The sequence below is a fragment of the Pristis pectinata genome, chromosome 2 (assembly GCF_009764475.1).
Source record: "Pristis pectinata isolate sPriPec2 chromosome 2, sPriPec2.1.pri, whole genome shotgun sequence".
Lineage (NCBI taxonomy): Eukaryota > Metazoa > Chordata > Chondrichthyes > Rhinopristiformes > Pristidae > Pristis > Pristis pectinata.
The window spans coordinates 7,476,403-7,487,804 of NC_067406.1; the positions used below are offsets into that span (position 1 = coordinate 7,476,403).

General features: G+C 47.2%; 1 protein-coding gene across 1 annotated transcript; it reads left to right on the top strand.

Annotated features, from left to right (window-relative positions):
• Positions 1-1,222: 1,222 nt before the first annotated feature.
• LOC127580072 (G-protein coupled receptor 151-like) lies at positions 1,223-10,024 on the top strand. Its single transcript, XM_052033276.1, has one exon. The coding sequence runs from the start codon at positions 1,245-1,247 to the stop codon at positions 2,424-2,426; it is 1,182 nt and encodes a 393-aa protein (XP_051889236.1). The 5' UTR covers positions 1,223-1,244; the 3' UTR covers positions 2,427-10,024.
• The last annotated feature ends 1,378 nt before the right edge of the window (positions 10,025-11,402 follow it).

Here is an 11,402-nt window from a genome sequence, read left to right on the forward strand (position 1 = left end):
GTTCTCTGGAGTATCGGAGGCTGAGGGGAGACCTGATAGAAGTTTATAAAATTATGAGAGACATAATTTAATGATCAGAGTCTTTGTCCCCAGGGTAAAAGTGCCAAATACTAGAAGGCATAGCTTTAAGGTGAGTGGGGGAAAGTTTAAAGGAGATGTGCGGAGTAAGTTTTTTTACACAGGGAGTGGTAGGGGACTGGAATGGACCTGGGCTGCTGGTGGAAGCAGACAAGATAGTGGTGCTTGAGAGGCTTTTAGACAGGCACATGAACAGGCAGGAAACGGAGGGATAGGGATCATCTGCAGGCGTGTAGTTCTAGTTTAATTTGGCATCATGGTTGTCACAGATATTGTGGGCCAAAGGGCCTATTCCTGTGCTGTGCTGTTCTATGTTATTAACAGGTTGTTTGTGGGAGCTTGTTATGAACAACTTGGCCCCATTTTCCAAATAAATGCCCTTCAAAAAGTACTGCATTGACTTGGAAGGCCAGAAGTTGTAAAAGGTGCTACATCAACGCCAGCTTCTTCCCTCAGGAAAGCATTTTCCTAGCACTAAATGACCTCATAGCAATTAAGGAAGCCACTCGTCCCATTTTGTCGGTGCTGGCTCTTTGACCCCTGTAACACTTTCCTTTAAGTAACTGTATGTTTTAATTTTGGAAATACCTATTGCATTTTCTTCCAGCGTCCTTTCGGCCCGCTCGTTCTAGATCGTAGGAAGTCGCCGAGTAAAATGAAAGATAACCCTCTGCCTCTCCCCGACAGGGGCCTTCGTGCTGGCAGTCATCTGCCTGGTGGGCTTGGCTGGGAACACCATGGTGGTCGCCGTCTTAATGCATGATTTCAGGCAAGCCAAGAGCTCAGTGGCCAATTCTCTCAAAGGTGTGACACGTAGCGATTAATTTATAAATGGGTTTGTAAGTTGGGAGGCTACAGCCTGCTTTGGTGCGTGTCTCGAACCCATCATGCAGCGAGGAATGAGTTAACAATCCTTCAATCATTCCGAGCGTTGGGGTCCGCGAGTGGGGCTGCGGTGGGTGAATTAGTTAGAAATCGCTCTTGCAGGCACCCGGCGGAGAGCTTCTGGGTGACGTGCTTGTCTTGACGTGTTTTTTTTTCGCTAAACATCTCCATCCCTTTCTTTGAGCCACCCCCGTCCACCCCGTCGCCTCCTTCCGCTGGCGGCATTGCATTCAGTCTCCCCAGCACGGCGCCTGCAGAACAGCTCCGTCGCTTTCAGCACCATGAACAGCTCCTCCGACCTGTTGGAATACGCGGGCGGTTTCCAAGAGCTCAAGGAAGCGGAGCTGAAAGTTGCCCTGCCCGTCGTGCTGGGAGTCATCTGTCTGGTGGGCTTGGCTGGGAACACCATGGTGGTCGCCGTCTTAATGCACGACTTCAGGCAAGCCAAGAGCTCGGTGGCCAACGGTCTGATCGTCCTGCTGAGCGCCACCGACCTCCTGATCCTGCTTTTCTGCGCGCCGCTCCGAGCCGTTACCTACTCCAGACCGAGTTGGTCCTTCGGTTGGCTCCTGTGTAAGTCTTCCGACTACTTTCTTCAGGCGTGCTTGTCGGCGAAAAGTTTCACCCTGGCCGCGGTAGGGCATGCCCGCTACCAACACGTTGCCAAGCCTAAGAACTACATTGACTTCAAGTGCCGGCGCCTGGTTGCATTGACCTGCTCCATTTGGTCTCTGTCTTGCCTCCTACCCATCCCTCACTGGCTGTTCGCCGACCTCAGGCGCCGTGGAGCCGAGACCTCTTGCGTGTTGGAGATCCCAACCCACGCTTGGCATTTCATGACCGCTTTCGGCGTGGCTTACCCGCTTGCGGTCTATCTCATGCCCGTCAGCTTTGCCATGGCTTGCCTGGTCAAAGCTCTGGTGAAGAACAAACCCGGGAGAAACAGGACCCCGAACCGCAGGTACGAGATCCGGAGGGTTACCGTCATGTTACTGGTTCTGAGCGGTGCGTTCGCTCTTATGCGGCTCCCGGAGTGGGTAGCGTGGACCTGGAGTAGGCATCGGGGGTCGGTCAACCCGGGTCCACCCACCGCCTTACTGGTGTTGGCTCAAGTTCTCACCTTGGCCAACTGCACAGTCAACCCCTTGGTACTTCTCGCTGCTTCTGAGGACTTCAAGGACGGCGTGCGGAGCGCTTGGGCCGTGGCCACTCGGAGGGGAGCGGGCGCACAAGGTGGCACGTCCAGTTTTGCCGAGAAGGTATGCGCCACCATCCCTCACGCCGGGGCCGCCAGCTCCCTCTGCGCCCTGCCTACCATCTCTGCCCGGGAAGACGTGCCCATCTGCCGGGACCTGGCTCAGAACATCCCGCCCGACGTCCAACACTTTTGGCAACATCGGAAGAACGCGGCGCCAGTGGACAACAACGACCCTACCCCTTGGGAGCGCCAGGAACAGGCGTAAAGACGGCGGTTGAAAGGGCTGGACTCCAACCGTGGCTGGCTTTCTTTTAGTTTAACCTCTCTAAAATCCATTCCAAGAGTTGCAAAGATTGCTGTAACCGGCAAGTGTCCGCTGCATTACTGAGCACCGGCGGGTATCTGGGACTTTCCAACTGAGCAAACACATTGGGCTGGAAAGGAGCGTCCTTCACCCGTACCCTCCACACTCCCCCCCCCCCCCACCCCCCAACAGCCTTTGATAATGACTTCTTGTTTTGGGTCTTTATCATTGCAAGCGATCCCAACCTTCTTCAGAGGTGACCCTGCGCCACGCGTGGCCAAGGTGAAGGGATGTAATGAAAGCACCGTGCATCGAATGGCCGCTTTACACCAGAAGACTCCTAGAAAATGACCCAAGGGGAGTTTGGGCAAGGAAGCAAATTTGGCGCCCACGTCTTGGCGGGAATGTGGGCGGAATTCGAATGTGGGGTGGGAATGTAATTCACAGAAGTGTGGGGTAAAATCAGTTGTGTTCCAGAACGATCCAGATCCTTTCCACCTTCATAAGTCCACCCGGATCCCAGGAGATCGGTTCCGATATCCTCTCCACACCTTGCGAATTGTACTGAGCACTGGATGGGTCTTCGCTCTCCGCACTAATAAACCCAAGGGTTAAATTCTATCCTCATGTGAGTGGGGAAAGGTTTGCATTTCTGTAACACTTATACTCAGCATTGGGAGCCCCCAAGGGTTTTACAGACAACAGCGGCTAGTTACATACAATGACACAGCGGGTAGAACCGCTGCCTCGCAGCTCCAGAGACCCGGTGCAATCCTGACCTCGGGTGCTGTCTGTGTGGAGTTTGCCCGCTCCCCCCTGCGGACACGTAGGTTTCCTCTGGGTGCTCGGATTTCCTCCTAGTCCCATAGGTTCATAGGCCACTGTAAATTGCCCCTGGTGTGTAGGTAAGTGGTAGAATCTGGAGATAGTTGATGGGAGTGTGGGGAGAATGACATGGGTAAATGGGAGTTGATGGTCAGCACGAATTTGATGGGCTGAACGGCCTGTTTGTGTGTTGTATCTCTCTAAAATTCTAACTTGCAGAGAGTGCTCACTGATGTAGTGTAGGAAATGCAGTGGCCAATTTGCATGCAGTGAACCCCCACAGATAACGATAATAAACAAGAACAGCACAGACAGAATGGGCCAAATGGCCTCCTTTCATGTTGTAAATATTCTTCCATAAACTGGTTAAAGTAGAAACATAGAAAACCTACAGCACAATTCAGGCCCTTCGGCCCACAAAGCTGTGCCGAACATGTCCCTACCCTAGAAATTACTAGGCTTACCCATAGCCTTTTTCTAAACTCCATGTACCTATCCAAAAGTGTCTTAAAAGACCCTATTGTATCCGCCTCCACCACCATTGCCAGCAGCCCATTCCACACACTCACCACTCTCTGAGTAAAAAACTTACCCCTGACATCTCCTCTGTACCTACTCCCCAGCACCTTAAACCTGTGTCCTCTTGTGGCAACCATTTCAGCCCTGGGGAAAAGCCTCTGACTATCCACATGACCAATGCCTCTCATCACCTTATACACCTCCATCAGGTCCCCCCTCATCCTTCATTGCTCCAAGGAGAAAGGGCCGAGTTCCCTCAACCTGTTTTCATAAGCCTGGTTTAGTCATGTTGCCTGAGGGATAAATATTAATCAGGTTACCAGAGCAAATCCAGTTTTTAGTCATTGAGTAATAGAGAGATACATCATGGAAATAGGCCCTTCAGCCCATCGTGTCTGTACCAACTATCGACCACCCAGTTACACCAACCCTATATTAATCTAATTTTATTCTCCCCACATTCTCATCAGATTCTGCCACTCATCTACAGAGTAGGGTCCTGGGAAGTGTGTGGAATGGAGATCTAGGGGTACAAGTCCATAGCTCCCCGATAATGGCAACATGGGTAGACAGGGTGGTGAAGAAGGCCTGTGGCACACTTGCTTTCATTGGTCAGGGCACTGAGTTCAAGAGTTAGGACATTATGTTTCAGCTGTACAAGACCTTGGTTAGTCTGAAGTCAGAGCACTGTGTGCAGTTCTGGCCACCACACTATAAGAAGGATGTGATTAAGCCAGAGCAAGCACATAAAAGATTCACAAGGACATTGCTAGGACTAGAGGGCTTGAGTTATACATAGAACATAGAACAGTACAGCACAGAACAGGCCCTTCAGCCCACAATGTTGTGCTGACATAGCTAATCCCTCCTACCTACAGAATGCCCATATCCCTCTATTTTCCTCTCATTCATGTGTTCATCCAAGCCCCTCTTAAAAGCCCCCCATGAATTTGCCTCCACTACCCTATCAGGCAACGCATTCCAGGCATCCACCACTCTCTCAGTAAAAAAAACATTCCCCTCACGTCTGTTCTGAACCTACCCCCTCTCACCTTAAATGCATGCGCTCTGGTATTTGATCTCTCAATAATGGGAAAAAGATATTGCTTGTCCACGCTATCTGTGTCCTTCGTAATTTTATACACTTCCAACAGATCACCCCTCAGTCTCCGCTACTCTAGAGAAAAGAGCCCAAGTTTGTCCAGCCTTTCCTGATAGCACATGTCCTCTAATCCAGGCAGCATCCTAGTAAACCTCCTCTGCACCCTCTCTAAAGCCTCGACATCTTTCCTATAGTGAGGTGACCAGAACTGCACGCAATAAATGGGGAGAGTTATGGGGAGAGATTGGATAGGTTGAGCCTGTTTTCTCTGGAGCGAAGGAGGCTGAGAGGTGACATGATAGAGGGATATAAAATTATGAGAAGCAAGATAGGGTAGGTAGAGAGCCACAGTCTGTTTCCCAGGGTAAGGATGTCTAAAACTAGAGGGCATAGTTTAAGGTGAGAGGGAGGAGGTTTAAAGAGGATCTGAGGGGTAATTTTTTGGTAGTTGGTATCTGGAATGAGCTGCCATGGGAGGTGGTGGAGGCAGGAACAGAAACAACATTTAAGAGGTACCTGGATGGGTACTTGAATGAACAGGGCACAGAGGGATATAGAATTAATGCAGGCAAATGGGATTTGGATAGATAGATGTGATGGTTGGCAGTGACGGTGGGCCGAAGGGCCTGTTTCTATGTTGTACAACTCTATGACACTATGACTTGGGGCAATTTAAGGTGTCTAATTAACCTACAAACCTGTATGTCACTGGGATGTGGGAGGAGACAGGAATATCCTGAGGAATGCCATGTGGTCACGGGGACAATGTGCAAATTCTACACCGACACCACCGGAGGTCAGGATTGAACCCAGGTCTCTGGTGCTTTGAGGAAGCAGCTCCACTGAGCAGCTCATCATTGTGCCCTGGAGTCTTTTACCTTCACCTGCGATGGAAAACAGAGGGTCACTTTAAAAATCTACCCAAATAATGGCACTGTATGGAGTTCCAGCTCAAATCTCTGCAGCGGCACTTGAACCTACACCCACAGGGGGTGAGAATGCTACCAAATGAGCCAGAGCTGGCAGCAAAGTAAGGATTATCAATAATGTGGAAGAGAGTGACAGAATTTTGCAATATTGAATGCTTTCTCCACTGGTTCCATCACTGACTAACGTAAACAGACTTCCTCATTGCCTTCATTGTTCGGGGCATTGAGTACAAGAGTTGAGCAACCATGTTACAACTGTGCAAGATGTCGGTGAGACCACACTTGGATTATTGTGTGCAGTTCTGTTTGCCTAGCTATAGAAAGGATGTCATTAAGCTGATAAAGGTGCAGAAGAGATTCACAAGGATGTTATTGGGACTGGAGGGCTTAAGGAGAGACTGGATAGACTGGGGCATTTTTGTGTAGGAAGCTGAGGGGTGACCTTGTAGAGGCTATAAAATCGAGGGGCAGAGATGAAGTGAATGGTCACAGTATTTTTCCCAGGGTGGGGGAGTCTAAAACTGGTAGGGCGCGGGTTTGTGAGATGGGAAAGGGTTTAAAGGGGATCTGAATGGCAACTTTTTCACACTGAGGGTGGCGGGTATATGGAATCAGCTGCCAGAGGAAGTGATAGAGAGGATTACAACATGTAAAAGACATTTGAATGGGAAAGTTTAGAGGACAGCCGGAACAGAAGAAGGAGAAATGTTTTAATACATGAACTGGCTTGGATTTGGAATGCAAGGATGTGGATAGATTTATTAGTAGGTTTGGATAAATATTTTGGGCAGCTAGGTTACTGAAATCAGCTGGCCTCCAGAATCCTGGACTATTAGCCTGGAGAAATGTCTGCTTCCCAGCATAAACAGATTTAAATTAAGCAAACCTGCAATAAACTGCAAGTATCAGATTTTCGTTACCGTGAATCATCAGAATTACCACAAAAACTCCGTTCACTAATGTGGTTCAGGGAAAGAAATCTGCTGTCTTTCTCTGGTCTGGTCTTTCTGTGAATCAAGGCCCACATCAAACTTGTTGTCTCTTAACAATCCCAGCAGGATGTTCAGTTCAGGGTTCATAGAGCAATACAGCACGGAATCAGGCCCTTTTGCCCAACTCGCCCATGCCGACCAAGATGCCCATCCAAGCTGGCACCATTTGCTCATGTTTGGCTCACATCCCTTTCTTATCCATAAACCTGTCCAAGTATCTTTTAAATGTTGTTATTGTACCTGCCTCAACCACTTCCTCTGGCAACTCATCCCACATACCCACCACCCTCTGTGTGAAGAAGTTGCCCCTCAGGTCCCTTTTGAATCTTTCCCCTCTCACCTTAAACCTCTGCCCTCTAGTTTTTGATTCCCTTTCCCTGGGAAAAAGACTCACCCTATCTCTGCCCCTCATGATTTTATACACCTCTATAAGGTCATCCCTCGGTCTCCTACGTTCCAAGAAGTCCTAGCCTGCCCAACCTCTTCCTATAACTCAGGCCCTCAAGTCCTGGAAACAGGTTGAATCATAGAATCATAGAATCATAGAACAGTACAGCACAGTACAGGGCCTTCGGCCCACAATGTTGTGCCGACCTTTAAACCTCACCTAAGACTATCTAACCCCTTCCTCCCACATATCCCTCTATTTTAATTTCCTCCATATGCCTATCTAGTAATCTCTTGAATTTGACCAATGTACCTGCCTCCACCACCGCCCCAGGCAGCACATTCCATGTCCCAACCACTCTCTGGGTAAAAAACCTTCCTCTGATATCTCCCTTGAATTTCCCACCCATTACTTTAAAGCCATGCCCTCTTGTATTGAGCATTGGTGCCCTGGGAAAGAGGCACTGGCTGTGCACTCTATCTATTCCTCTTAATATTTTATACAGCTCTATCATGTCTCCTCTCACCCTCCTTCTCTCTAAAGAGTAAAGCCCTAGCTCCCTTATAATCCATACTCTCTAAACCAGGCAGCATCCTGGTAAGTCTCCTCTGCACCCTTTCCAATGCTTCCACATCCTTCCTATAATGAGGCAACCAGAACTGGACACAGTACTCTAAGGGTATTTTGAGCGCTGTGAGGGTACTCAACTAGGGGTTTAACATTAAAATATTGGCTTTACTGGTGACACCCACCATTCCATGTGTGAATAATCAACAGAATGTGAAAGATATAGGGAAATGTCAGACTCCATTGGTTCTGTAACACCTTGTTGTTGTTCACGATAACCAGTTCAATTCTATTTACTGTTCCAGCATTAAAAGGCCATCTGGGCGTTATATACCTTCTGATCTGATGTGACAATGCCCTTAACCTCAAATCAACAAGCAGAAAGGACCTCGGGTGGATTAGCCTGTTCATCTTCTTACATAAGGTTGACAATTGTAAGACCGTCCAGAATGTATTCCAGTTGATATACCTGCAGTCACAACAGGCAGATGACGAGTTCTGTCTGAGTTGTCCACCTCAGCCATAAGATGCCATCTTCATTCACTGTGTCATGCATGACGTAAAGAAAGGCTTGCATTTATATAATGCCTTTCATGATCTCTGTACTTCATGCAACCTTTAAAGTATAGATGCTTTGGTAAGTGATGGCTAATGAATATTTCTTTGCAACCCTAAGGTATTTTAAGGTGTTAAGAAGGGAAAATAAAAGTTAGGTGCTCATAACAAGTATTGGATGTTACCTAACTTGGATCCTGATATCCCGTGGTCTCTTGTTCGAGCTGCTGTTTTGCTGTGGTGCAAATCAGTTTGACCTTTCACTTCAATCAGTTTTGAATTTCGGTTGAAAGCTGCAAGTCAATCATCAGGCAATTTCTTACAGAGAGGAATGAGAAATAAAGGAAGGTTCATTGCAGAATCCTCAATAAGCTCAATAGCTGCTTGTCATTTTAAGATGTTCATCTCCTTCTCAAGTCTGTTCAGGCTCTTAACATTTCTCATTCTGTAACCTCGCCCATATTTCTGGCCAGTTCTGGCCTCTTGCTCATTCACCTTTCCATCGCCGCACCATTTCCTTTTCTAGCCCTCTCTCCTCTCTCATCGACCGAGATCCTGAGCTAATGTTCCCTGCTCTGACTCGATTGCAGATTGTGCTCGATAATTGGTCCCATGAAGCCCTTCTGTCGGCCTGTTGTGTAAAAAAAGTGCAAGTTGTTGTTGTTGCCAGATGAACCACCATGCTAAGAGAAAAGTAGACTTTAAAAATGTTACAGTCCTTCACTGAGTAGTAGAGATCTTCATACAGGTTGATTTGTCCAGCCTCCTAATTAAGAACTGAACGTTATATGCAGGGTGCCAAGGAAAGAGATATTGAAAACAGTTGCTGGAAACTGATGAGCCACTTTAAAACACCTGGAGTATCAAATTGATCCAATCTGCTTCCATACAGGCTTGAGTCCACAGCTCAGACCTTCTGCTATTCAAAAAAATGTTAAAGCTGACCCTACAACTTTTAAGAAATGTGTTATGCTAGTGCCAAGCAGGGGCAGAATTCTGTGTGGGAAATCAGGAGTGTTCCTTTAAGCGGTGTCATGACTGATTCCTTCAAGCTGGGTTATCGGAGCCCTCCTTTAGCTGTAGTCATCTGCCTTCTTTCTGAGGAGCCAGCCCATCTATAGAGGAAACTAAATTTTATATATCTATTTGTGAGTGGCAGGTGGAACTTTAATCTTTATCTAACCCAATCCATACTATGTCTAGGACTTCTTGAAAGAATGTAGAGTGAGCCTTACTTTGTATCTAGTCTGTGATGTACCTGAGACGTGAGTGTTTGATATTTATACTTGATGATAAAATATTTTGTTCTCTGGTATTGAGACCCTCCATCCAGGAAATCAAAGCAATCATCTCTCATAAATAAACCATTTGGCTTGTAGTTAGTACATTAAGTTATGACTAGCCTGTGATCTCCAGATATAATAGATTTATCTTACAGTTCTAAAATAAAGCTTTGTAGGAATCAAAAATGTGTACACATTCTGTAATATTTAGTTGCAGAGGTTGTGTAGCAGGGATGAATACACTTTGCCTGTGTATGTGATGTACATGTTAAAATGATTTCGTACGCACCTTAACGCATCTGCAGAATTTCTACGGTTATGCTCCGGTTGATTAATTCTATCCAACAGTGTAATTGCTATATTCCACATTTAGTGATTAATAAATAGTCCATAAATGTTTACAGATCTCCTCGAGTGTCTTGTTGCAGACTGAACTAAGAACAGAAAAGCCTGATGTCTCCACGGTGGATGCTGCTTGACTCTGACTGTGAGAAACAGCTCAATCCCATTAGGGGTGGAAGTAAACAGTTTGGCACCCAGTCTCCCAGCTCTGCTCACTGCTATAATTATTCAGGGCCCCAGGCGGAGATTTGTAGGGAGCAGCAGTGAAGTGGGGAACATTTAAAGGGGGACAGGAGACGCTGCAGATTCTGGAATCTGGAGCCAAAAACAAGATGCTGGAAGAACTCAGCGGGTCAGGCAGCATCTGTGGAGGGAGATGGACAGTCGATGTTTCAGGTCAAGACCCTTCATCTGGACTGTCCATTTCCCTAAGCGTCGACTGTCCAATGCCCTCAACATTTAAAGGGAGCCGAAAGAGTGCAGAGAAGATTTACTGGAATGTTTCTGGGTCTTCAGGACTTGAGTTACAGGGAAAGATTGAACAGGTTAGGATTTTATTCCTTGAAACATAGAAGAATGAGGGGAGATTTGAAAGAGGTTTACAAAATTATGAGGGTATAGACAGAATAAATGCGAGCAGACTCTTTCCACCTAGATTAGGAGAGATAAGTATGAGAGGACATGGCTTTAGGGTGAAAGGGGAAAGGTTTAGGGGGAATTTCTTCACTCAGAGAGTGGTGGGAGTGTGGAACGAGCTGCCATCTGACGTGGTAAATGCAGGCTCACTCTTAAGTTTTAAGAATAAATTGGATAGATATATGGAGGGGAGAGGTCTGAAGGGTTATGGACTGGGTGCAGTCAATGGGACTAGCAGAATAAAGTTATGGCACAGACTAGAAGGGCTGAATGGCCTGTTTTCTGTTCTGTAGTGTTCTATGGTTCTATGATGGAACTGGGGTGGAAACAACAGTGAACATTTACAGAAAGAGAGGGTGCTCAGAGACTCAGATTCGTCCAAAACACTGGGGTGGAGGAACAGTCTTAGCTATTTAGGATTGAGATGAGATAGTTCTTCCCTCAGAGAACTGGCAATCTTTGGAATTCTCTACCTCAGGTGCTCAGTTGTTGAATGTGTTCAAGAGTGATAGATTTTTGGACGCCAAAGAGAACCAGGGACATATGGAATAGGTTGGATGAGGCGCAGGTTGAGCTGTGATCTTACTGAACGTCTGAGCGGTCACCAGGGTCCCTATGACCTACTGCTGCTTCTATTTCTTATGCTCTTATCTATCACAAGCCCAGCAGTTGCTGATGCCCAGGGGGACAGATGAAAGAGTTTAAGGGGAAGAAACCCAAAGGTAGCAGGTATGAGTCACCAGGTTTTCCATTCCCACTTCTCCTCAGCGCTACAACCCTCCAGGGTCCCTGCTCTCCT